The 25,915-nt window shown below is 40.7% G+C and overlaps 1 protein-coding gene across 1 annotated transcript in view; it reads right to left on the bottom strand.

Moving 5' to 3' along the window:
• Window positions 1-614: 614 nt before the first annotated feature.
• CACNA2D3 (calcium voltage-gated channel auxiliary subunit alpha2delta 3) overlaps window positions 615-25,915 on the bottom strand; it is an 859,411-nt gene continuing 834,110 nt past the window's right edge. The window contains exons 36-38 of the mRNA XM_045989865.1: window positions 3,749-3,861; window positions 3,447-3,529; window positions 615-1,021 (exon numbers count right to left, since the gene is read on the bottom strand). Coding sequence (XP_045845821.1) covers window positions 929-1,021; window positions 3,447-3,529; window positions 3,749-3,861 — 289 coding nt within the window. The 3' untranslated portion in view covers window positions 615-928. The remainder of the gene's footprint in view (window positions 1,022-3,446; window positions 3,530-3,748; window positions 3,862-25,915) is intronic.

The following is a 25,915-nucleotide window of genomic DNA, read 5'->3' as shown; positions in this document are numbered from 1 at the left end:
AAATAAGGCATTCTCGATTCTACCGAGGCATGGAAATTATTCCACTTTATTTGGTAACTATGATCCAGTGGAATCTGTTTTCTTTGGGTCAGGATCCAGTGTTTCAGGAATGCTTACACGTCTGGGTACCTTCATATCTTGTAATATTTGAGATCTGATTTCATCCCTTGTTTATGGGGAAGCCAGAAGCCAAATGCTCAAGCAATAAGCTTAAGGGTTATTTGTAGTCATTGTTCTTTTCCTCTGTCAAGTCTTTTCAGAATGAATTCCTAGGATTTACTGCTTTATTTTCTACGCCCAAACAGTTCGACAGTTGAGCGTTACTGGAGCTCGTGTCCTCTCCCAAATTAGGATTTCTATTGAAGCTTAGTTCAAAAATATTCAGGATTCTTTGTCAGAAACTCTTCCCATGTAGATGATATTTTGATTTGCTTCTGTAAATATTTTTATAACAGAGAGTGTAGCACCTAAACAATTGTGAAATATTTGTCTAGAATCTGCTTTAGAACAAAGTCTCTGCCAACAACCATCCCTTCCTGGAATCTGGAGCGGGCGACTTTTCCATGCAATATTCAGTCTTTAGTCTGAGCAATAAAGCAAAAATCAAAAGGTGATGATTTTAATATACTTTATTTAAAAAGTACACAGTTTTAAATTGGTTTCAATGGGTTTCAAGCAGAAGGGACACTGCCCACTCGCAGTCCCATTTCTGATGAAGGGTGATTATGTAGCAAACTCACATTTGCATGACTGGCAAAGTAAAAAGATAACTTTTTTGTCAACACATCTTTAAGAGTTTATATCACGCACAGTTTAGAATCATGAGATGCTGATGGTTGGACTATATTTCATGTCCCCTATGTCGCACCATATTTTGGTTCACAGTTTATCCATAATTTAGCATGCCAAGAGAACATCTCAGTCAATGTCACCTTGAGAAGAGCATCAAGAGCAGAGGGAAGAGGAAAAGGACCATCCTGGCCTGCAGACTTGGCGCTCCTCCACACTCCCTTGCATTCTCCTACAGGGAAACACAGGAGCCGTTTAGAGCCAGACAGATTCAAGATGCCTTCAACTTTCCCAGCTGTGTTGCATCTCCAGACCTCTCCCTTCCTCCCTCCAATGTAGAAATCAAGTCTTTTGGAACCTAGATAGTGCAAGGAAATTGACTTGTCTAAATTTCATCGAGTACATGATGAGAATCTCTGATTTTAGTTGTCAGTGCATAAAATGTTCTGAATTACTCTGTACACAGAACACTCAAGAGGTAAAGCCTGTTGGTAGTGATGTCTGCTGTGATCGAATGAGAACAGCAGAATATTGGCCGTCTAATGTTCTCCTGTCAGACTGTAAGTAAAAGCTGACATCTAAGGGGCCTGATCATTGCAGAAACAGTTATAGAAGGTTTTGTGTGTGTCTTCCTTCTTTTCATTTGGGGAAAGGAGGGCTCTGTTTTGTAAAAATGAAATCATACAATGTAATCCTTTCTGAAGCATGCTTTTTATCCATTGGTTGATGGAAATTCTTCCAACTCCATATTTCTAGCTCTACGGTATTAGTGATGGGAAAGATTTTCTTCTCTGTTCTTTGCTGCTATGGAGACTGCTAGGGGCAAGTCATTTACCAGTCCATGATGCTTACCCGTGCGCCTGCCTATGGTGGAGATGCCCAGGAGTGGGAGTGTAGGGTGAGGGGTGTTTTGGCTTTTGATGGCTATAGCTAGAGATTTCATCATTGCCTGTAGGTCCTGCTCACCCAGGGACTTGTATCTTCCCTGCCTTTGGTTTATTTTTATATACAGTTGTTTGCCTTACCAATTTTAAAAAGCTCTTCATGATTTGGTTTATCAATAATTTTTCTAATTGTATAAATTGGTTATTGACTTTAAGTAATCTTTTTCCATAAAAAATTATAATTTTTTATAAAGAAAATCTGGTTTTCTTCCATAGCTATCTGGTCTTGGATAGGAAGATTTCTCCAATCCCTAAAATTTCTTTTGAGACTATTATTTCACCATTTAAATCTAATCCATATTTTTTCCTTTGAATTGAAACTTTGTCATATCTAAGAATTTCCATGCTGTCTACTGACCTCATCTTACTGGATCTAGAAACTTACAGAAAAAAATCCTAATTTTTGAATGTTGATCTTCTATTTACCCAAGTAAATTATCTTATTAACTTCAGAAGATTCTTCTTCTAATGACTTTAGTTGTCTACATAGGCATTCTGGTTTTAAATGAAGTGATTTTTGTGTTTGGGACTATTATTTGTATTTGAATTTTACACAAAATTTTTTATTTGAATTTTATCACTGAATTTGATCAAAAACCTTTCCAGCATATATTTGCATAATATGTTGTTACTGAATACTTCTTTGAACATGGAAGTAAACATTCGCAATAAATTCCAAGTTCTTACTGGTACTCTGTTGACTTTAACATCTTCTCTAGGACTTGGAGAGTTTCACATTAAAATTATTTGCTATTTAAAGGTGGGATTTAAAGTCAGTCAGTTGGAGTTGGTGGCATTTTTAAAAATAGAGACCTTCCCAGGCTCCCCATAATAATAATTGGTCTAGACAAGCTTTGTGTTTTTCGAAGTGAGGTAGAGTTAATTTTTCCATTTCTGTTCTTTTTGCTAGAATAAAAAGGCTTTTTTGCCTATGGTACTTCGGGGTTATTCATCTTTCTCAGTTCTAAGTTTAATTTATTTTTTTGGATCCTCACTTCTGGTGTGAATGGAGTGCCTTTAGAGTTGTGGCTTCAGGTGGTGACGGGGTTGGGAGGCTTATCATTCCACTTGTATAAACTATCACTCTTTTTTATTTTTTTAAAGATTTTATTTATTTATTTGACAGACAGAGATCACAGGTAGGCAGAGAGGCAGGAAGGGAGGCAGGCTCCCCGCTGAGCAGAGAGCCCGACGCGGGGCTCGATTCCAGGACCCTGAGATCACGACCTGAGCTGAAGGCTGAAGCTTAACCCACTGAGCCACCCAGGCGCCCCTAAACTGTCACCTTGATCTGATACCAGTATTACCACTTCTGCTTTGCATGGACTTCCTGTAAATAAAAGGCTGTCGAAAAGTCAGCCGGGAAACATCATCTGAACTACAATTTGAAATAAGGAAACCAAGATGGCCAGAACCACAGCGTATGTAATAAGGTAAAGTAATAAAACTACAGCACAACATAAGAGGGAAGGAAGAGAGGAAAGAAGCTTTAACCACAGACACAGATAGAATAAGACCGTGAAGCACAGAGTGAACACGAAGACGCTGAGGGGCTACAGGCGAGCCCTGTTCGCCTTCCATTACTTCCACTGATCTGCCGGCAACAGATTGTTTTCTCACTAGTAAATTTCTTAGCTACAGTTCTTTGACCATTATGAGACTCTCAGGGTGAATCTGGTGGAAAAAGAGAACAGGAAGGGTTCACAGACTTACCTCAGGATGGAAGCCATGACAAGACTCCGGACGCCTTCTGATCTTCTGGGCCTTTAAACGTTCACACTTAAGGGATTCGTTATGTTGACTGTAGTTAAGGCACATTTTGCCCAGATGTCACTTTCCCTTACTCCGCATGTTGGAGCTCAAACCTTGGTACTGAACTCCCTTAATGACACTTCTCTCTCCAGCTGTGGAAAGGCTGTTAATTCCCCCTCTCTAGTCTCTCTCCCTTAGATTTCCTTACTGTCCATTCCCCTCACCGGCTTCAGCAGTGGCTGGACCTACGCACAAAAGGATATACCTGATTTCAATGGGTGCCATGGTGATGGGGGTCATGGACTCACACAGGCAGCTGCTGTCCACCACCACCATGAACAGATTGCTGCTTGGAATTTGCTGGATGACAAAGGACCTGTTGGAATATGAAGGACAGAGACAGTGAGTGGTCATTTACCATCTGTCAAGTCAAGAATCCTGAGGAAAACTTCTCCCCTGGAGAGTTAACTCCTCTGGTATTTTGGGAAACAGTTTTTAAAGACTGCCTTACTATGAAAGTTGCCTCCTCCGTGAGGCTTTTCATTTTTAAATACCAAGCTTCATTGAAAAGACAACAGTCTATAACCTATGACTGTGGCTACACATAGCTCATAACACTCACCTTGCGGAGACTGGAATGTTATGCGTACAAACCAGGAGAGTCAGATTGGCTAAATGAGCCCAATTTCCAAGGCTACAGGGTCGGCTTTTCCAAGCCTCACTTCCTCCTCCCAGATTACATTCAAAGTTCTTTGTTTCTCTCCTCCCAAAATGAGGAGGTTTCTAGGCCCTTCCCTCTCCCACTTTGCACAATGTCTGCCCACAAGAGAGGTTCAATGTTTGTATGAGATTAATGCTGGTTGTTTGGAGTTTCACAGTGTTGGGGCTGCGTGTGCTGGGGCTCAGGCTGTGCGGCTGTGCTGACAGCCGGGTCCATCAGGACAGCTGGTCCAACGGAGGCACACCGAATGGGCCCCTGCTCTCTCATCACCTGACGCAGCGAAATGACAAAGTCAAAACACTCCTGGAGCAAGAAATACTACTGATTCTTTGGAGGAACAAATTATAACAGAATTCCATATTCTTCCAGAGCAAACAGATCGGCCACATGTTTAGCCCCAAACCTAGAATCCCTGCCATATAATTTTTCAGGACATTTCACTAAATTCCGTTCAGTCAGATGAGGTAGACTGTGACAGAACAAAGTGGTCCATTTCTCCATTAAGTGGTACCTTCATTCATCCTTCTCTCCACATAAAACACGACATAAATTTGTTTTTATTCTCTAAAGCGTATCACCACAGCGTGCCAAGATGCAATGAAGAAGAACCCTTCTGTGTAGTGGGAAATTATAAAGAGAAGAAAGGACTACCTTTGTATTTTTACTAATTAACACCTCTTACGTTGAGTTATCCAAAAACGGCTCAGAGATTATAACACAACTGGTTTCTTGTCTACAAATGCCTGATGCCCAGTCATCTAATATCCTACAATTATGTTCTTCTTCTTCTTCTTTTTTAAGCCCTGGCAGGGGACAAGGCATGCCTTTGCTCAGAGATGCTTCTTCAATGCTCCATCACCATCCATACTCTGGAACATGGACTCCGCCCTCCCACCCTTCTCCACAACTCTACTTGGCTTGAGACAAAATTTCAACCTTGCTGTCTCACTGAGACTTTAATTTAACATTGCTGGCTCTACATCCCCCTTTCTGCACACGGTAACTTCTCTCCTCGGCAATGACACGGCTCTAGCAGGTGGTTTCTTTGTGATGGATTATGCTTATCAGAATGAAAATAAGATGGCACTCCTCAGAGAACCAACGGTTTCCATGGTGAAGCCACGTTCGCAGAGTCTCAAAGACAAATGTGAAACCAAGATCATACAACTCTTTAAAGAACAAGTGACTGCAAATATCTTCTCCCATTCTGTCAGTCGTCTTTTGGTTTTGTTAACTGTTTCCTTTGCTGTGCAAGAGCTTTTGATCTTGATGAACTCCCAATATTTCATTTGCGACGACGTGGATGGAACTAGAGGGTATTATGCTGAGTGAAATAAGTCAATCAGAGAAAGACAACTATCATATGATCTCCCTGATATGAAGAAGTGGAGATGCAATGTGGGGGGTTTAGGGCGTAGGAAAAGAATAAATGAAACAAGATGGGCTCAGGAGGGAGACAAACCATAAGAGACTCTTAATGTCACAAAACAAACTGAGGGTTGCTGGGGGAGGTGGTAGGGAGAGGGTGGCGGGGTTATGGACATTGGGGAGGGTATGTGCTATGGTGAGTGCTGTGAAGTGTGTAAACCTGGCAATTCACAGACCTGTATCCATGGGGCTAATAATACATTATATGTTTATAAAAAAATTTAAAAATTAAAAAAAAAGAACAAGTGATTGACTAGAATATAATGCCAAATGAATCTACCAGCTGGCCAATAAAGGAACAAGAGATGTAAATATAAAATAGAAGCTCCAAAGGGAAAGAATATTTTCCAATTGAAGAAAAATTTGACTTTTTTTTTTTTCACTAAAAGGGCCCATTCATGCACGAGTGAAACTGTATCAAAGATACAGACCAATCCTAAAAGCTTCTCTAGAAACAAATTACTTTAAGAAGAATGAGAATGACACAAACTTCTCAATGGGGGACTTAAGATGAAGAAAATGGAGCAACATCTTTAAAGTTTTGAGGGTATGGAAAAAAGGAAATAAAAGGTATGTCGGAATCCAGAGGAAAATAGATTCTAACTACCTGGAGATATAGGTAGAAATTTTGCTTTAAAATTTAGGGGTGATTATTGAAAAGAAACTGAAGGATGAAAATTTGATTATCCCAAGAGAGTATGGTAAATAACACGTGTGTGCATGTACACACACGACTACCAGCCTAAGATAAAATGACTACCAATCACAATTAATGTCTGTTGGTTAGATTCACATATAAAAGGCAGAGACTCAAAAAAGGAATTAATTCAAATAAAAGGCAGAGATTCTTAAATTGGGTTTATAAAAACATTGGCATAATGTCACTTGCAAAGAGACACCTCTAAAAAAGAATGACAGGAGAGGACAAAAAGACACCAGAAAATGCTAAAGACAAAAAAAAAAGAGGGACAGGTTTAGTGGTATTCTTCTAAAAATACTCACAGGGAAAATCATTAAAATGTAATAAAGAAAACAGTTCGTACTGAAAAATAGTATAGTAGTAAACAAGCTATGATACGAACATTTACGGCAGAGTGTACAACCTGATAGAAATGCCACAAGTGACTGATGAACACATGATCTATTTTAAATCAGAGTGGAAATTCTTCATATCTAAACAACAGACTATGAGCTATTTTCAAACCCAGGGACCTGCAACACATTCCAAAGAGCCGAAAGCATCAGTGATATGTTCTTTTAGGGTAGGGTATAATTAGAAATTAATAGCAAAAGATATATAAACAGTGGAAATTAAAAATTAAAAAAAAAATACACACATACATTCAAGTAATCCTTGACAACTTAAGAACAGCCCAGACTCCAATCTGTGCGGTATGACCTTAAACATGTTTATTGGGGAAAAATAGTTTGCCAATAAATGAACTAAGTTTTTGGATGGAAAAAATAAGAACACACGCCTGCACCTGTGCCCCTATCCTTGGTCTTCCCTCTGGTACTCTGGGTTGGGTACTGACTGCTCTCTCCACCAGCTCTCAGGCTTCTCCAGCAATGGGGCTGATGGAAGGGATGGGAGGTGACCATCGCACAGTTCCCCTCAGTTCACAAATGAACGAAACTCTCCCTTGACCTCGCTTCCAGCTAGCGCTTTACTTCTCTGTCCTTCTTCCCAGCATGAATCCTAAAAGAATTCTCCACAATCTGCCCACTTCCCCGCGCCCCTCCTTTCTTCACAAATGCACTGCAATTCTTCTGTAGTCCTTTCCACATCACTGAATCAGTCCTGTCCAGAACCCAGGGACTCGACTACCTTTCCTCTTGGTCTCCTGTGCCTCTGCTCCCTCCCTAATTGCTTCCAGTCCACCCTTCACCTGCGGTTTCCATGGGAGGAAGGCTGCGTCTGTCTGGCCCCAGCGATCTGCTATCCCCAGCACCTAAAGGTGTGCCTGGGACTGAGCAGGATCTCAGCAAATATTTGTTGACTCAGTGATGAATGGAATTTATAAAGATAAAAGCAGAAGAATAAATTCAAATAAAACTGTGAAGATAATTGAAAGAACCCAACTCTGGTTTTAAAAAAAAACATTGACATAAATCAGCCTTCGGCACAGAAGAAAGAAATCACAAAGTCACATTAAAACCCAAAAGATCCAGAGGCATTTAAACATTTTAAGTGACTATTATGTATACCATGGCAAACAATTTGAAAAGCTAGAGCAAACACACCTTTGGGGATAAAGTATAAATTATCAACATTTGGCCAAGCTGTAAAAACACAAGCAGACCAATTGCTGTGGGGAAAAAAAAACAAAAAAACAAAAAACAAAAAAACCCCTGAAATGCTCATTGAGAATCTACCCACAAGTGAATATGACCAAGTCACCCGAAGAACAGATCTTAGTGTGTTCGTTGAAAACCTGTGTGAACCCACTGACCAACTACTAGAATAAAAGAAGTCAGCAAGATGACCAGTTACATAATCAGCATCTGAAACCACAGCCTCTCCCTGGACACAGGCAATAACCAATGAAAAAAAATATTTATGAAATAAAGAACCATTGAGAGCATCAATGATGACTATGAAATGCCTAAGAATAAATCTAGCTAAAGACTTGTTTATGAGGAAAATGACCAAATTTTACTGAACATAAATGACAAACTAAGAATTGGGGGGAAGTACAATTGGGTGGAAGGGAGCACTTCTTCTTTTTTTTTTTTTTAAGATTATTTATTTATTTATTTGACAGACAAAGATCACAAGTAGGCAGAGAGGCAGGCAGAGAGGGGGAAGTAGGCTCCCTGCTGAGCAGAGAGCCTGATGCAGGGCTCCATCCTAGGACCTGAGCCAAAGGCAGAGGCTTAACCCACTGAGCCACCCAGGCGCCCCAAAGGGAGCACTTCTATGCAAAAGATGTCATTCCTCTTTCAATGGACCTTTTAATTCAAGCAAAGGAATTCAAAGGGATTCTTATTGGGATTTTTGATGGAATTTGAGATAACGGTCCTAAGATTCATTCAGAAGAGTAAATATAAAGAATAATCTGGACAACTGCATAAACTTGAGTTTGAAGGAAAGAGAAACAAAGCAAAGGTGAGTGCCTCACCAGTATCAAAATCCACAAGAGGACTTATAGAAGAGGAAACACAAATGGACACCTGTACATTAAAAGGGGTACAATCTCACTAAAGGTTAGAGAAAATATACATTAAAATGAGACTTAAGTAATGAAATGCACTTTTTACTAGCAGATTGGCCAAAATTTAATCTATGGGTAACGTCCAACGATGGCATCTGAAAAATCGAACATTATTCTGCACTGCTGGTGGGAAAGTGAGTATAACCACAATGAGAACAATCCATCATTATTACAGTGGAAATCATTAGTGATCCTATTTTTTCAGTAGTTTTACTTCTCAGTAAGATATACTTCTGTTCAGGAACCTAAGAAGTCATGTGTAAAGATGCTCTTGGTAACACTGTTCATTGAAAGGAGTTAAAAAAAAAGGAAACCCATCTCAAAGTCCATCAAAAAAAGAAGGATTAAGTAAGCAACAGTGTGTCCATTCTGTGGTCTCCTTGGCACCAGATGAAAGGGGAAGGGGGATTGTTTATTGCTGTCAAAGCATACCCCTAAACACAGTAGGTGGGAAAACAATGTTGCAAAACCATAATAAAGTATGAATATTTAAGAATATTTAGAAATATTCATCTAAGGATATTTAATTCTGCTACAGAGAACAAGAAAAATAAGTGGGATGGATAAGGTGTATCAAATGTGTTTTGGGATGGCAAATCAGAAAGCCACCTATGCATCATGACTCATGTTAGTCACAGCAAGAATGAATGGACTAAACAACAGTAGGACCACATGTGAGTTAAATGCAACAAAAGGCAGAACGTAGGAAGGGTCTTCTTAGCAATAAGAAGAAATGAAAGTACTACATGAAATGAAATATTTGTAAGGCAAAGACTATGTCATCTCCAAACTGAGAGCTCTCACTTACGTCATCCTTAAATCAACCCACTGGCAACTCCTATTCTCTGCCTGAAACACACGGAAAAAGTCACGGCTGCGCAGCAGGGGGGAGGCAAACTACACACTTGCTCTCTTGCCCATGAAGCAAGCAGGTATTGGCCCAAGGCACTCTCTGCCTGCTGAGCCCCCAACCTCACCCTCAAGTCTGCTCCTTCTACCATGTCATCGGGGGAAAGAGAGCTAGGGAGCAGACCAGCAGAGGGGAGGAAGGGAGGAAACTGACCAGCAGGGTAATTGTCAAAAGAAATGAGCTGAATCCGTAACACTGAAGTTCTTTAGATGAAGGTGTTCCAGTATTCCTCAAATATTTATAAAGTGGGGTGTTATGCTAAGGGGCAAGTACTTACTTCCTCCTTCTGCAAAAGAGAAAACTGGGACTCAGCGTGGGTAAGTAAACTTTTACAGAAGCTTCACGAATAAGAAACGCTTGTGCCCATTTCAGAGACGGGGGAACAAGAGGCTGGGTGACTTCCTGGGGCGACAGGGGCAGACGACACAGCCTGTTGTGGGTCCATGATTGAAGGGGACAGCAGATGTGTTGGCTTGCATGGGACTTATTAGTGCTCAAGTTCCTTGAGGGCAGACTCAGAGTGATTCCTCGCTTAAGGAGAAGGGCAAGATATTATTGCTTTCCATTTAATTATTATTCATTATTTATTAATATTTTAATTTCTTCTCTTAGCAGAAGCTCCCCAAGTGTTCTCAATGAAGCCCCACAGCAAACTTCTCTCCCCCACCCCCCAAATCCTAGGAGATGAAAAGCCTTGCATGCAGCTATCCTGAAGCACAGGAAAACACCCCCTACAAAGGATTTGCCAGCGGAAAGATTAACTGCTTTTCCATATTTTAAAGACTTACTGTCTGCTTATTAACATGGTGCTTCGGAGGGGTCTGGGCAATGTTAGCTGTACATTTATGTGCACAACGTGTATTTATGGCCCGGGGTGCAGGGTTGAACTTCATAAAACACACCTCCATCCAGCTGGGCCTAACAGCCAGACTGACATCATTGTGCTGGGGAACTGTGGCCTGGGTTTGCCTGGGGGCCAAAAAAGGCAGCAGGGAAATGCCTCAACACAGAATCACAGCAGCGGTTTCTAAGCAAGGATAGGTCAAAATGCGTGAAATAAATTAGGTTCTCCAGGGAAAGAGGAGGGAAGAGGGAGGCAATTTTGATGTGTCCATTGCCGGAACTGAAATAACCCAGTCCTCCCTTTTCCACTGGATCTAGACTGAGAGAGACTAGTCCGGGGGGGGGGGGGGGGGAGGAAATGATGTGATTTCAAGACGACCTCCCCTGACAAGAGAGACTATTAGCTGCACGCTATCCACTGAGAGGGGCTTTGCCGACCACATGAGGGAAGGGATCAAGCCGCTCCCTGGACAAACACACATGATGGGGAGGACTCAGGGATAAGATACCCAGAAGCCCAGTAGTGAAAGTTTGGAGAAGTTGGTTGGCTTGTCTTTTATGAACTGGGTACAAAACGGTGGCTTGACAAATAATCAGGACAGGATGGACTAAAAAACACTTTGAAGTCTTTCCCTCTTTACAGATTTTCACCATTTATAAAATTCCCAGATTTCCCTAACATCATCTAAAAGACAATGAGTAAGTCACAGGGGATTTGAATTCAGCGCCGAGCCTGTCCTTTGTAGTACTGTTCTCCAGAGGGGCTGGGTATGTAACCAGGGCTTTCCAATGGGATCTTACTCTCTTTGGGAAGAAGGCCATCCTCCCCCACCATGCCTCAGAAGGCCTACACTGACCCAGGCCCATAATTTGGGGGGGAGCAAACAGGTGGGGACTATTTAAATTCAAGCTAGGAAGTGCCTGGACCTACTCATGCTCAGCCCAAAGAAAGTCAAAGAATAAATAGCGGGACCTTACCTGCTCACCCCCAAAACCTGTCAGGGCTTAGTGGAAACATGAAACAATTCCTTCCCTCCTTCCTTTCTTGACTCTGTCCTCAGCCCACTATGCAGAGTTCCTGCTTCCCCATCTCTATGCGGTACCTTGTATGGGTTCCCTAACTTTCTGACAACTTTAGGTTAGTACCCTTAGGCCAGGCTAGTTGGAGACACTGATTTTGCATCTAGTTCAAAGCTCTACATGATTTTTCCTTGAGGCTTCTAGGTTCTAGCCTCTTCAGCAGTTACCAGGCTGCCCTTCTCACTGTGCCTTGTCTTCTCACAACACAGCTTGGCCTTGGGTGACTTCGGTGCTGCCCAGCACCTGCGTGGGGCTCTCTTGTGAGGTTCTGATGGAGTCTTCGGAGGACTCAACTCTTCAACATGCCCCAACTGGTCCACCCACATAGCAACTGCCATCAGCAGTTATGGCAAGCTTCTTGCCCTCATGTGGACCTCATCCAAGCGCAGCCATCTTGTTGGGTTTAAGCGAGTTGACCGCTCTCTTCCACACTGCTCACCTGACTCTTGGGAAACACAGATCTTTGCTGGTCCGACATAGGCCACTTCAGTGTTGTCCCTTCTCCAACCTTCGCTCTTTCCCACCAAGTCTCTTTCCCCTTTTCAGACAGGTACACAGACATATTAGTATGCCTGTTGCTTATAGACATTTGACCAGTGCTGGACTCACCCTTCTTCAGGCACCCCCATTCAAAATATAGAAGTCTCCTGGAGCATTACTCAGCAGCTCATCAGGCTCCCGGCAGGAAACAGCGCCCCCTGGAGGCAAGAACCTCTTTCCACAAACCCTAGTCTCTCCTGTTGGGCCCCTCCCTCATCAATGCTCACAGGGCAAACGAAAGATGGGCCAATTGTCTACCCTCAAGTGGGTTTGGGGGTGGGGAGTGGAGGAAGGATTTCCAACTCTAGTGATGCTGAAAGACAGTTCTCCTTAGAACCTGTGGTGCCTAGTGCCACTCTGTCCTCATCTCAACCCCGGACTACAAGGAAACTCCTGCTTGACATCCTGTTCGAATCGTCCCATGAGCGTATTCATGTGAGGCATCCTAGATGGAGTTGGAAGAGAACCAGTGCTGGGAGGTGTGTTCTGTGGGTGCCTAGAAGACATTTAATGAATATCTTACTCCTGTAAGAAAACAGAAATAGGCACTTGACTGTGAACCAAATTTAGCATCAGCTTCAGGACAAATGGCTCAGAATTGTCTAATCAGACTCAGAAGAAGGCATAGGGGCTCACTGTCACATTCATTCTTGTTCTGACACACAATTAAACCAGAGAGAAGGATGATTAAATGTTGGAACAAGGGGAGTATTCACAGGTACCTAAAAGTCGCTCCTGCCCCCAATCCCAATAATCAATGCCTCTGTTTCCCCGGATCTCTTAACAGTACCAGCGTGTATGGATCCCACAAGCCAGAGGTCTTTCTGTGATTCTCAGCGTGGTCTTCTTTGAGGGTCACCACATACTGATTTGGCCATCTGCTTGATACCTCTCGAGCACACCCTCCCATCGGCCACGACTCAGGGCCAGCCTTATGGGCAAGCCCCAGTGTAGTTACCAGGGGCCTATGCTCAGAAGCCCTTGTCACTGAGGATTTACTATTCTGCATGTCTGTCTTGAAATTTTTAATGTTATCTTTAAATTTGCTCTTTAGCTATTTCTCCAAGTAGGACATGCACCTCCGTCCAGTGATTAGTGGAAGGGAGCACCCAGCGGCCAGTGGGCTGCACAGCTTGGAGTCATGGGGGGAGGACCTGGGAGTGCCTCCGAGGGTCTGTACTCACCCAGTCTGAGTCCCTGTGTCTGAGGGAGCCCAAGATTAAGAAGCATATAAAAAGTAGCAGGACAGGTCAAGAGAGACCACAGAAAGAAGGAAAATGTTATACTGTTTAAGGACCTCGAATGACACTCTCCTCCTGCTTTTCGAAGACGCAGCCCACATTTTCATTTTGTACCGGGCCCTATACATTATGTGGCTGGCCCTCCCAGCATGTCTCATTTCTAGCACACCTTTCAACTGGCTTCCCTGACTGAAGCCCCTCTCCACTCCCAAGGCGGCTTAGCACCTCCCAAATGCAAGGCTGACTGCTCCATCCCCATCTTTATACCTTCCCCAGCTCCCTTAGCATCGACGCAATGGTGTACCCGTGAGGGAAGCAAACAAGATCCTGGGTGATCCCGCTGGCTGTCCCTCCAGCCTGATGTGTTCAACCGCCCCAAACCCGGGCCACCTTCCTTCCCACCATGCAGCCATGCTCACTGCCGTGGGTCACTGAATGCATCCTGCTTCTTCTCCCTCAGTGCCGAGACCCAGATGGAGCTCATTAGAATTGCCCATGGAGCTTCCTGTTTTGTTGGTTTTCAATGGATGCTTAGGCCACACCTAAAACAAATTATATCAGAATCTTGGGCCAAGGCAGGTGTATTTTTTTAAGGAAATTTTTTTAAAAATATTTTATTTATTTATTTGACAGACAGAGATCACAAGTAGGCAAAGGCAGGCAGAGAGAGAGAGAGAGAGAGAGGAGGAAGCAGGCTCCCTGCTGAGCAGAGAGCCTGACGCGGGACTCGATCCCAGGACCTTGAGATCATGACATGAGCGGAAGGCAGAGGCTTAACCACTGAGCCATCCAGGCGCCCCAGGTGTATTTTTTTTAAGCTACTCTAGTGATTCCACCGTGCTGCCCAGGCTGAGACCTTACTGATCTGAAGGAGCGCACCTCAAACCTACCATGTTTACGGATGACCTGAGCATCTTGTGGAAATGGACATCCTGTCCGTTGCCTCGGGAGTGGGGTCAATGATTCTCCCTCTCTCACCTGCTCCCAGGTGGTGTACATGCTGCTGGCTCAGGAACCAGCAAGGCTCTGAGGCTTGCAGCCACCTCGTCCCCACCCTTGGAGAACCCCGTCTCAGTTCTAGAGAGCTCTCTCTCTTGGGGAAGCGTGTCCTCCATTCTCCCATGACATATCGTAGGCACCGGCATCATCCACATAAGACACATACATTTCTGTGTGCATGTGGAACCACGTTACTACCCTTGTACCACCAACCAGAAAAGGATGGAAACATAGACACTTTCCTCTAGGCAGTATTTGGAATGGTCTGAAAACTGTAAGCTATGGAACCTGTAGAAAGTTCTCTTTTGGGGGGTGCCCGGGTGGCTCAGTGGGTTAAGCCTCTGCCTTCGGCTCAGGTCATGATCTCATGGTCCTGGGATCGAGCCCCGCATGGGACTCTCTGGTCAGAAGGGAGCCTGCTACCCACCCTCTCTCTGCCTGCCTCTCTGCCTACTTGTGATTTTTCTCTCTGCCAAATAAATAAAAAAAAATAATAAAAAAAGAAAGTTCTCTTTTGGGAACCCAGGGAAATACATAGACGTTAGCCTCTAGAGCAGCTAAAACTGAGTTTCAAGAGGCCCCTGTGGGTGTCTGATAGGGCGCAGAGGGCACACATATTAAAGAGCTATGAATAAACAAAGAAAAAAGTGTTTGCCCAAAGGAGCTAAAATCAAAAGTCACAAAGGCAGATGTTTCAAATTTTAGGACTTGATTGACCACCTAGCTGTTGCCCCCACATGGGTCCCTTGATCTAGCTTATTCTAGGGTCGGTGGCAGGAGGGACAGATTTACTCAATGACACAGGACTACGAGTAAGCCAGCAAGTGTCTCTTCTTCCTTTCTTCCCTTTCTTCCTTCTCCTTTCCCCTCTAGCTCCTTCCTTTTCTCATCCCCTTCCTCTGTCCCTCTAGATAACCAGACAATTAAATTATTTTTTAATTCAGATGGTTTTATCTCCTGTTAGACCTCCGAGAACAAGACTCAGACCTTTATTTTGTTTTCTATGCATCAGCTAAGCACTAAAGCTCACTGAGGGATGATGAAAAAAATAGTCAAAGGTTAAAAAAAAAAAATTCAAAGCAACACAAGTTCCTTGGCAAATGAGTTTTCATACTATACAGAGTATAGTACAAGATTTCAGCAGCCCAGTGGGTAATTCCAGGGACTCTGCAAGATCCACGCCTCCTTGCTCCTGGTTGATTTCAGGGAAAAAAAAGGGCCCTGCCCAAGTGCTCTAAAGCAGTTTTCTTTGATATCTAATCTCCCTCCTTTTGATATCAATATCCTACTGTGCTCAAGAATCCACCCTTCCTCCAGGCAGCCCAGGTGCTTCTGAAGAGCTAGTCCTGCCCAGGCATATTACCTGAGCCTAAGCTGATTGGTACAATTCCTTCCGAAGAAAGCGACTGGTTCAGAGATGGGCATTGGGCCCAAGTTATTCCAATCAGACTGAAACCCAGAACTCTATCTCTACTCCCAACACTGGGAAGCGAGGAAGCCTTGGGTGTCACTGGCAGCTCTCCTGCGCTCACGAATGGAAATGTTTGCTGGAAAATGCAAAGGGAAAACCCAAGTCTTGCTTTGCGAAACCAGAGTAAGCCTTTCTTGAAGACTGCATCTCAACTTTTCACTTTATTCTTTAAGCTTGCTTGGGCAGAGCGGGAGCCTCTTTTATTCGTAAGGAAAGAATACTAGGAGATGCACACCCAAAGTCCTTATGATGGTCAACATGTTGCCTACTTGAATCGTTGTTGGAAAACTTGGGCTTTAAGGAGTGGAACCCAGAAGCCATCAGCTTGGTTCCCACCAAGTGTACCTCGGCTGGCCCACCAGGAACCAGACTGGTGTAGGCGTTTCCTGCTCCATTTCACTAGCATAAGAAGTATGCTATGTTTTCAAAAGTTAGGAGCTGAGATTTGATGAACAAGCATATTATCTTTGTTATACTGACTTATTCAAAAATATATACAATGGACACATTATGGTATTCCATTTGGGACTTGCTGATGAGAGAGCACACAAAAAGCTCAAGGCGTGCTTTGTCTGCAAGGGACAGTGTCCTGTGGTGCCGGTATTCCATATCGCTGACAGAATGAGTCAGAAAGAGCCACAGCAAAGCCTTCCACTCCTCAGTCCTACCAATGATTTGTTGAGATTTTTGGTGCCAACCCAGAGCCGAAAAACTTCAGCAGGAAGTTCTTTAGCATTATCAGCACAAAGCAGGTAGCAAGGAATGGTATTCTGTGTTTGAAATATGGGTGGGAGAGCCCCATGGAGTCAAAAGCAAGAGGGACCCAGTTTGCTTTTCTCATTCTAGAAGAAGAGAACCTCAAAAAAGCTAACAACAAGAGCTTTTTTCCAATCTTGTTTTTTGTTTGTGTGTGTGTGTGTGTGTGTGTGTGTGTGTGTTTGTACTAGGGTCTTCAGTAAATCCTCTCAATTATGACAGGAACCGTTTTCTTCTAATCCCCTAAGAAGAGTAAGGAATTTATTATTAAATATTTTCACTGGAACTAGCAGTGTCTTTTGTTGTAAATAATGAGAATAAGAGCTAACCTGTATACAAGGTTTGCCTTGTGCCAAGCACTTTCTCAGTGCAGTTCCCTTTAATCCTAACACCAGCTCAAAGAGTTACCTTCTTCACTGATGCAAGCTCTGAGATGTTAAACAATGTTTCCAAGTACTAAAAGCCATCAAGTATCAAAGCGTCAAAGCTTTATGTCCACCATTACACTGTAACTGATCACCAGTACCAGCATCCTTAACTGCTGTCCCAGTCATCAGCATCTGCCCCTTACTGAGCACTTACGCTATGCAGGGAGTGAAGGTCTTTTACTGAAAACTGCACAACTCCTCTGAGCCAGTTAACGCTACTCCTAAATTATCAAAGAGGCACTTGAGGCTTAAGGAATTTAAGTAATTTGGACCCATCTTGGTCTAAGATAGAACACCTAATAGGTTTTAGAGTCACAGTCTGGATTTCAGCTGCCAGATTTTATAGACTGCCATCTTACCCGTGGAATAACAAAATCTCCTGCGTAGAAGTGTTGAGACAGTAGGCATGCCACAACTCACTGATAAACCGAGAGCAGAGACTCTGTCCCATTTTTTCAGGGGCCATCTGAACATTTACTTGGGCTTACAGTTATAATTTCCCACTCCCTAAGCCTTACACTGTCTTCCACTATCCCCATGTGAATCATCCCATTCATTTAGCAAAACAGACCAACATCATAATGAACCACCAGGAAGCCTGTATAGACTCAAAAGTATAAGGAATTCACTGGGGGGTTAAATATACAATTCTAAGTGATCTGGCAAAGTCAGACTCTGACCATCAATATTTGCTTTCTAAAAGATTGGACATCTTGCATTAATTGAAAAAAGCATTTTGTCCAGCATACAAAGTTAAGGGCAAGAAAAAATTAAACTAAATATGGGGCTACTTTTGCAGAGAAAAAAAGAGAGAGAGAGAGAGAGAGACTGGAAGGAAATATAGCACTATTTAAATATTTCTCCTTTCCCCCAGTTTCCAGATGAGGAAACCAGGTAACTTCCTAGAGGTTATTAGGTTAATCAGACGTGGAGTTGTGATTCAAATTCAGGCCATCTGGCTTTAGAGTTTAAGCATGTAAGTTCTCTGCCTCAGTTCTGAGTGGTAAGACTGAATGATTTTACTTTTTTCTTCCTATATTTCTCTTTCGTTCAGTTTTCTACAATGAGTAGGAATTACATTTTCAAAAAAATTTTGTGTATGTGTGTATTTGAGAAAGAGGGAGGGGACAGAAGGAGAGTGAGAGGGGAAGCAGGCTCCCTGCTGAGAAGAGAGCCTGACACAAGGCTCAATCCCAGGACCCCAAGATCACCACCTGAGCCAAAGGCAGATGCCTAACTGACTGAGCCACCCAGGCACCCCAGGAATTTCATTTTAATAAGAACCAAGAACTGCAGAATAGTAACTTTCTATGTTTTAGACTACAGACACACATATTTAGAAAACTAAATCTCAGTGGTCAGCATTTTGCTCTATAATCTCACTTGCTAACTACTAGAAATAATAAAATCAGAGTGATATTTCTCCAAAATCCTTAATCGAAAGAACATGGAAATACCTCCTTAGTTTAGTAGTCTTGCTGTTCTCTTCCACATGCCCAATGTGACTGTATATCCTTAAGGATAGTGACATCAAGCAAGCCTTTCTGAATCCTTCTATCATATCAGCTTTAAAACTGCTTGGTCTACAGGTGAAGATCAATACATTTTCACTGATTGAAATAAAGGCCGAATCCATATCTTCCTATTCAGATTCCAAGCTTTCCAAATTCTGTATCTTGTAGCTTTGAATCAGTGTCCCAGGGAGAGAGTCAGACAAATTATGTACTATGCTGTATTTTCTGATCTAACTTCTGAAGCCAATGTTTCTAATAATTCCCAGGCCTATTCAACACTCTCTTATCACAAAACAGTAAGATTTTTCATTTTGAAGAGAACAAGTACTGAGGTGGAGACCTACAGCCATAGGGAAATTTCAAGAGAGACAGATGTATTCCAGAAACACTGTATGAAAGGCAATGTTCTCAATTTTAAACATTGGTGTTCACACAAATTTTTGTGATGATTGGTGATATACTCCAACACAGAGGGGGAGAAAAAAGTCTCCCACAACAAAAATCAGAACTAATCTCCCATATCCACACAGAGAATAGCAAGATGAAATACAGGAGAGGAATAAAGTGGAGGAGATGGGGGATAATGGAAAGCTGACTGGTTCAAACGTCAGTGGAGTTGAATCAAGTTCCCCAGGTGAAACTAGCAGGCAAACCATATATTTGTTACCTATTGTCCCCTTAGTTTTCCTATCTCAGAACTGATTTCCCTTCCCAAACTAACATTCTAAAATCGCATCATTGTTTCCACCTTGCATGAAACTCTTTAATTTCTCCAGCCCGAGATAACAGACTTGGGTCGTCTGTAACGACCACCTTCTCTCTCCTGTAGCTTCTTCCACTGCCAACTCTAAAGGGAAGCAGATATTTCGTGTAAAAGGGGAAAAGAGTTGTTTAGACTCAAGAACTTAACACGTAAAAGTTCTTTTTAAAAAGATTTTATTTATGAGAGATAGAGAGCGGAAGAAGAGGGACGAGCAGACTCCATGCTGAGTGTGGAGCCTGATGTGGGGCTCTATCTCAGGACCCCAAGACCATAACCTGAGCCAAAACCAAGAGCCAGATGCTTAACTGACTGAGCCACCCAGGCACCCCAAAATTTTAAAATTCTGAATGTTTGGTTAACCGAGGGTGACACCTGTATACCATTTTTTAACTAGCATGGTCAAACTCTGTAGATAACCAAGGCAAGAAGTATTAAAGCAGTAAACACTATATACCAGGGCTACAGGCAAAAATGAAATAGAGTCACCCAAGAAAGTCTAAAATGAAAGCATCCAAAGAGCAAGGTGATCCACTGGTAATGTAAGTGCATAGTACAATAAAATAACATTTCCCGGAAAAAGATAACAAAACCCAGGGCACCCATAATGCATATACAATAGCCAGGGTGCAAATTTACTAATACATGTGAAGAAGCAGTAAAATGTAACAAAAAAGTCAAAAGAAAAATTAGTCACTAAATACCAACAGACATATGACACATGTATTAGACGCTGCAAACATGTATAAGTATATGTAACAGGTACTTATATGTTAATAAACCTGCCATGGATATATTGAGCAAAGAGATGAAGGCATTTCAGTAGAAAGATAGAAACTATGTGAAGGAACCAGATACAAATCCTAAAATCGAAAGAATAAACTATTTGAAGTGAACAGAACCTAAATAAGTGATGACATAGTATCAAGAAGTCTAACAAACATGGATTTGGAATCCTGGAGTCAAATACAGAGGGAATGGGTCAGAAAATATATGGAGAAATAGTGACTGGCTTGAAATAGGAGAGGGGAGTTGGGAGGAGATTATCATAATGCATGGACACTATACATGAAATCATTTAATATTATTTGAAGGCAGTCCCTGAGAGACTGAAGAGGAAAGTTGTAAAGCTTACTACAACTATTAGAAATCCAAAAAAGGTATAAATAATAAGGCTGTAGTAGGAAAAAATTGGACTCATAAAATAATATAAAAGAAGGTAGAATAGAAAAGAGGAAGAAAAAACAAAGAGGAACAAACAGAAAACAACCAGGAAGATGGCATATTTCTTTTTTTTTTTTTTTTAATAAATAAGATGGCATATTTCAAGCAAAACTATTAATAGCTCCATTAAAAGAAAATAACTTAAATAAAAAGCTTCTGTGTAGTGAAGGAAACAATCAACAAAACTAAAAAGCAACCTATGGAGTAGGAGAAGATACTTGCAAATGACAGATATGGTAAAGGGTTAATATCTAAAATATATAAAGAACTTATAAAATGCAACACCCCCAAAATGAATTATCCCATTAAGAAATGGGCAGAAGATATGAACAGACACTTCTTTGAAGAAGACATACAGACACATGAAAAGATGCTGTGGCCAGAACATGTGAAAAGATACTCATCATCAGGGAAATGCAAATCAAAACCACAGGAGATATCACCTCACCCCTGGGAGAATGGCTAAAATGACACAAGAAACAACAAGTGTTGGCAAGGATCTGGAGAAAAAGGAACCCTCATGCACTGTGGTGGGAATGCAAACTGGTGCGTACTTTGGGGAAACAGTATGGAGTTTCCTCAAAAAGATTTTAAAAAAAGAAGAAAAAAGAAAGAACTACCTTATGATCCAGCAATTGCACTACTGGGTATTTACCCAACGAATACAAGGATACTAATTCAAAGGAGTACATGCACCTAGTAGCATTATTTACAATGGCCAAGATATGGAAGCAGCCCAAGTGTCCATCAGTTGATGAATGGATAAAGAAGGTATAGTATTTACATACAATGGAGTATTAGTCAGCCATAAAAAAGAATGAAATCTTGCCATTTGCAATGACATGGATGGAGCTAGAGAATATAATGCTAAGTAAAATCAGTCAGAGAAAGACAAATATGATTTCACTCAGGTGGAATTTAAGAAATAAAACAACCAATCATGGGGGAAGAAAAGAGGCAAAACAAGAAATAGACTTTCAACTAAGGAGAACAAACTGATGGTTACGGGGCGGGGGGATGCATTAAGGAGGGCACTTGTCATGATGAGCACAAGGTGATATGTGTAACTCTTGAACCACTATATTGTCCAGCTGAAACTAAGAAAACACTCTCTCTTAACTAACTGGAATTAAAATTAAAATGTTAAATAAAAAAATAAATAACCAAAACACACCAGTTAAAAAACAGAGACTGACATACGAGATAAAAATGTAGGATCCAACTATATCCCGTCTACAAGAAACTCACTTTAATTGTAAACACACAGATAAGCTCAAAGTGAAGAAATTTAAAAAGACAGACTGCGAACTACCAAGGAAAAGGAAGATGGGATAGTTATATTAACAGCAGACAAAGTATACTTCAGTGTAAGGAATATTACAAGCTTACAGAGGGACATCACAAAATGATAGGAATCAATTCACCAGAAGTCACTGCAATCCTATATGTGTATGTACATAACAACCAAATATGTCAAAATAAACGAAGCAAAATCTAATGCACACTGAAAAGAAAAACTGCTAATCTTAATTATAGTTGGAGACTGCAACATCCTTCTCTTCACAGCAAGAGAGTAAGAGGACAGAAATCCAATAAGGGTAGAGAAAATAGCTTTACCTAATTGACATATATAGGACACTCCAATCAATAACAGCCATATATATACATGTATATATGTGTTTTCAAATGCGTATGGAACATTCACCAAATTAGATCATGTTATGGGTCAAAAAGCAAATCTCAGCAAATTTAAAAGAATCAAAATTATACAAAGAATGTTCCCAAGCCATAATGAAATTAAATCCAAAATCAATGACAGAAACAATTCTGGAAAATCCCCACATATTCTGAAATTGAATAACACACTTCTAAATAACTCTAAGGTCAGAAGGGAAGCTGCAGGGAAAATAAGAAAATATTTTGAATTTAATGAAAAATAAAATAACAACACAGAAATATTTATCACAAGTAAATATCTGTGGGATCCAGTTACACAAGTGTTTCAAGGAAGTTTTCTAGTAGCAAATGCTTATTTTATAAAAGAAGAAAGTTCTTACATCAATAATCTAATTTTTTTGTCATAAGAAACTGTCTAGGAAAAGAAGAGAAATTTCAAAACGAGGAGGACAAAGTAAGTAAGAAAACTAGAAGAACAATAAAACTGAAAACCAAACCAAAAGAGAAACAATAAAACTAAAACTTGGTTCTTTAAAATGGTCTACAAAACTAATAAATCTCTAGACTTTTTTCCCTAGTATCAAGTAAAAAAGAAAGAAGACACAAACTAAAACTATTAGTTATGAAAAAGGACACATCAGGAGATCTTATACATGTTAAAAGGGTAATTAGAGAATACAAAAAATAATAGCATGGCCCTAAATGCGACAGTGTAGATGAACCAGACAAAATCCTTGATTAAGATGCAAATTACCGAAGTTCACTTGAAAAGTAGATAATTCCAGGAATGCTATATTGATTAAATAAATTGAATTTGTAGTTAAAATTTTCCTACAGAGAAATTTCCATGCCTAGGAGTCTTCACTGGGAAGTTCTACCAAACATTAGAGAAAAAATAATCAGACTCTAACAAGATCTTCTAAAACATGAAAGAGAAAATATTTCACACATCATTTTATAAGGCCAGAATTATCCTGATACCAAACCCAGACAACAATATTATGAGAAAAGGACATGACATGACAGGAGACCATATTAACACAGAGAAAAAAATGCCTCAACATAATATCGGCAAATTGAATCCAGCAATATATGAAAAGAATAATACATTTTGAGTAAGTACAGTTTACCCCAGGAAGGCAAGGCTGGTTGAAGATTCAAAAATCAATGTAATATACTATACTAAAAGACAAAACTAGAAAAACTATATGACTGATTAGATAAAAGGATGACAATTTTTTTATATAAATCTTTGCATCCTTTCATGATAATAAATTATGAGTAAAATGGAACTTCTTTAACCTAATAAAAAGGAAATAATGAAGCTAATAGCTAACACCAGACCTAATAATAAAATTCTAAATGCTTTTCTTCTGTGATATGACATGACAAGTCGGTCTGCTCACACTTTCCTCTTCAACATCACTTTGGAAGACCTAATCAGGACAACAGGGCAAGAAAAGAAATAAAAAGTATACACATATAATTGTCTCTGTGCACTTATGACATCATTTGTTTGCACAGAAAATTCTAAAGAAGGGGTGCCTGGGTGGCTCAGTCACTAAGCATCTGCCTTTGACTCAGGTCATGATCCTAGGGTCCTGGGATCGAGCCCCACATTGGGCTCCCTGCTCGGCAGGAAGCCTGCTTCTTCCTCTCCCACTTCCCCTGTTTGTGTTCCCTCTCTCTCTCACTGTGTCTCTGTCAAATAAATAAATAAAAACCTAAAAAAAAAAAAAATCCTAAAGAAGCCACAGAAAAAGTAAGTAGAAGTTAACAAATTAGTTTATCAATGGGACAGGATGTAAGCTTAGTCTGAAAAACCAATCATATTTCTATACACTAGCAATGAAGAGTTAGGAATTGAAATGAAAAAAAGTCTCACCTAACATAGCAGCAAATGGGAAATATTTTGATATAATTATAACAAAATATTTAAAAGATCTGTAAGCTAAAAACTATAAACCACTGATGAAAGAAATCAAAGAAGACCTAAATAATTAGGAAGATACACAATGTCTATGGTTTAGAAGCATAAATAGGATAATGATGTTAATTCTTCTCAAACTGGGTTATATAGTCAACCCAATTTCAAACAAAATCCCAGGAGGATTTTCTAGTAGAAACTGACAATTCTACTTCAAAATTTACATGGGATGTAAATGTACTAGAATGTATAGAATAGACACAGATATTTTGAAAAAGTTAAAAAAAAAGGTGAAAGATTCTTTTTACCTGATTTCAAGATTTAATATACTGTCACAATAATCAAAACAGCTGTAGATTATAGAAAAGATAGACACATACATCAACTAAATAACATAGAGTCCAAACATAGACACACAGAGTCATTTCATTTCTAAAAAGGTCGGAAGGCAATTCGAGGGAGTGAAGATTTTTCTCAACAAGTGATAATGAAATAATTGGATATGCAAAAAAAAAAAAAAAAGAAGAAGAAGAAGAAGAAGAAGAAGAACTTTACTCTGTACTTCTCATCATGTAATCACGTGTGAAATAATTCAGAATGGATTACAGACCTAAATGTTAAGCTGAAGATCATAACAAGTTTAGAGGAAAGTTTAGGAGAAAAATCTTTGTGATCCTGGGTTAGGCAAAGATTTCTTGCGGGGGGGGGAAGCACAGTCCATTTCTAAAAATCAACTAGTGGGATTTCAATAAAATCAAGTGGTTTCTGTTCTGTGACAGACATCAATAAGAAAATGAAAAGACAAACCACAGGCTAGAAGAAAATACTTTCAAATCACATATTTCTACAAAAGACTTGTAGCTAGACTATGCAAAAAATTCTTAGCATTCAAAACACTCAGTTAAAAAAGAAAACAACCCAATTTTGTTAAATGGGCAAAACACTGGAACACACATTTCATTGCACATGGGGATGGCAGGTAGGCCCATGTCAAAGAACCTAAAGTCATTATTCATTAGGGAAATGTTAAACCACAATGAGATGCAACCATGCTATTCTTAGAATGGCTAAAATAAAGATAAATCAATATTAATGACAAAATCAAGAGCTTGTAGGGATGGGGAGGAACTGGAACACCCACACACCATACACTGCTGGCAAGAGGGCAACGTGGCACAGCCACCTTGCAAAGCCGTTTGGTGATTTTTCATAAAATGAAACATATGCTTACCATCCAATCCAGCAATCCGACTGCTGGGTATTCATTCAAATGAAATGACAACTATGTCCATAAAAACGCCTATATGTGAATGTTTATAGTGGTTTTATTTATAATCTCTAAAAATTCCAAGCTGCCCAAATGTTCCTGGACTGGAAAATGGATAAACAAATATGGTATACCCGACCTGCCATGGCATGTTGTTCAGTAATAAAGAGACGCTCCCGACACAAGCAATAACATCCACAGGTCTCAATTACATTATGCTAAGTAAAAGAAAACAGACTGAAGAAGCTGTAATGATCTCACTTAGACGACATTCTGGAAAAGGCCAAATTATAGGGATAGACAACACGTCCCTGTTAGCCAGGAGCTATGCATGGGGGATGGGTTGACCACAAAGGGGCATCTCAGAAGAATTTTCTGCAGTGATGGAACTGTTATATTTGGACTGTGATGGTAGATATACAACTGCAA

Source organism: Meles meles, chromosome 20, assembly GCF_922984935.1.
Source record: "Meles meles chromosome 20, mMelMel3.1 paternal haplotype, whole genome shotgun sequence".
NCBI classification, from domain to species: Eukaryota; Metazoa; Chordata; class Mammalia; order Carnivora; family Mustelidae; genus Meles; species Meles meles.
The sequence above is the reverse complement of the archived record's forward strand: the minus strand, read 5'-3'. Positions and strand labels throughout refer to the sequence as shown.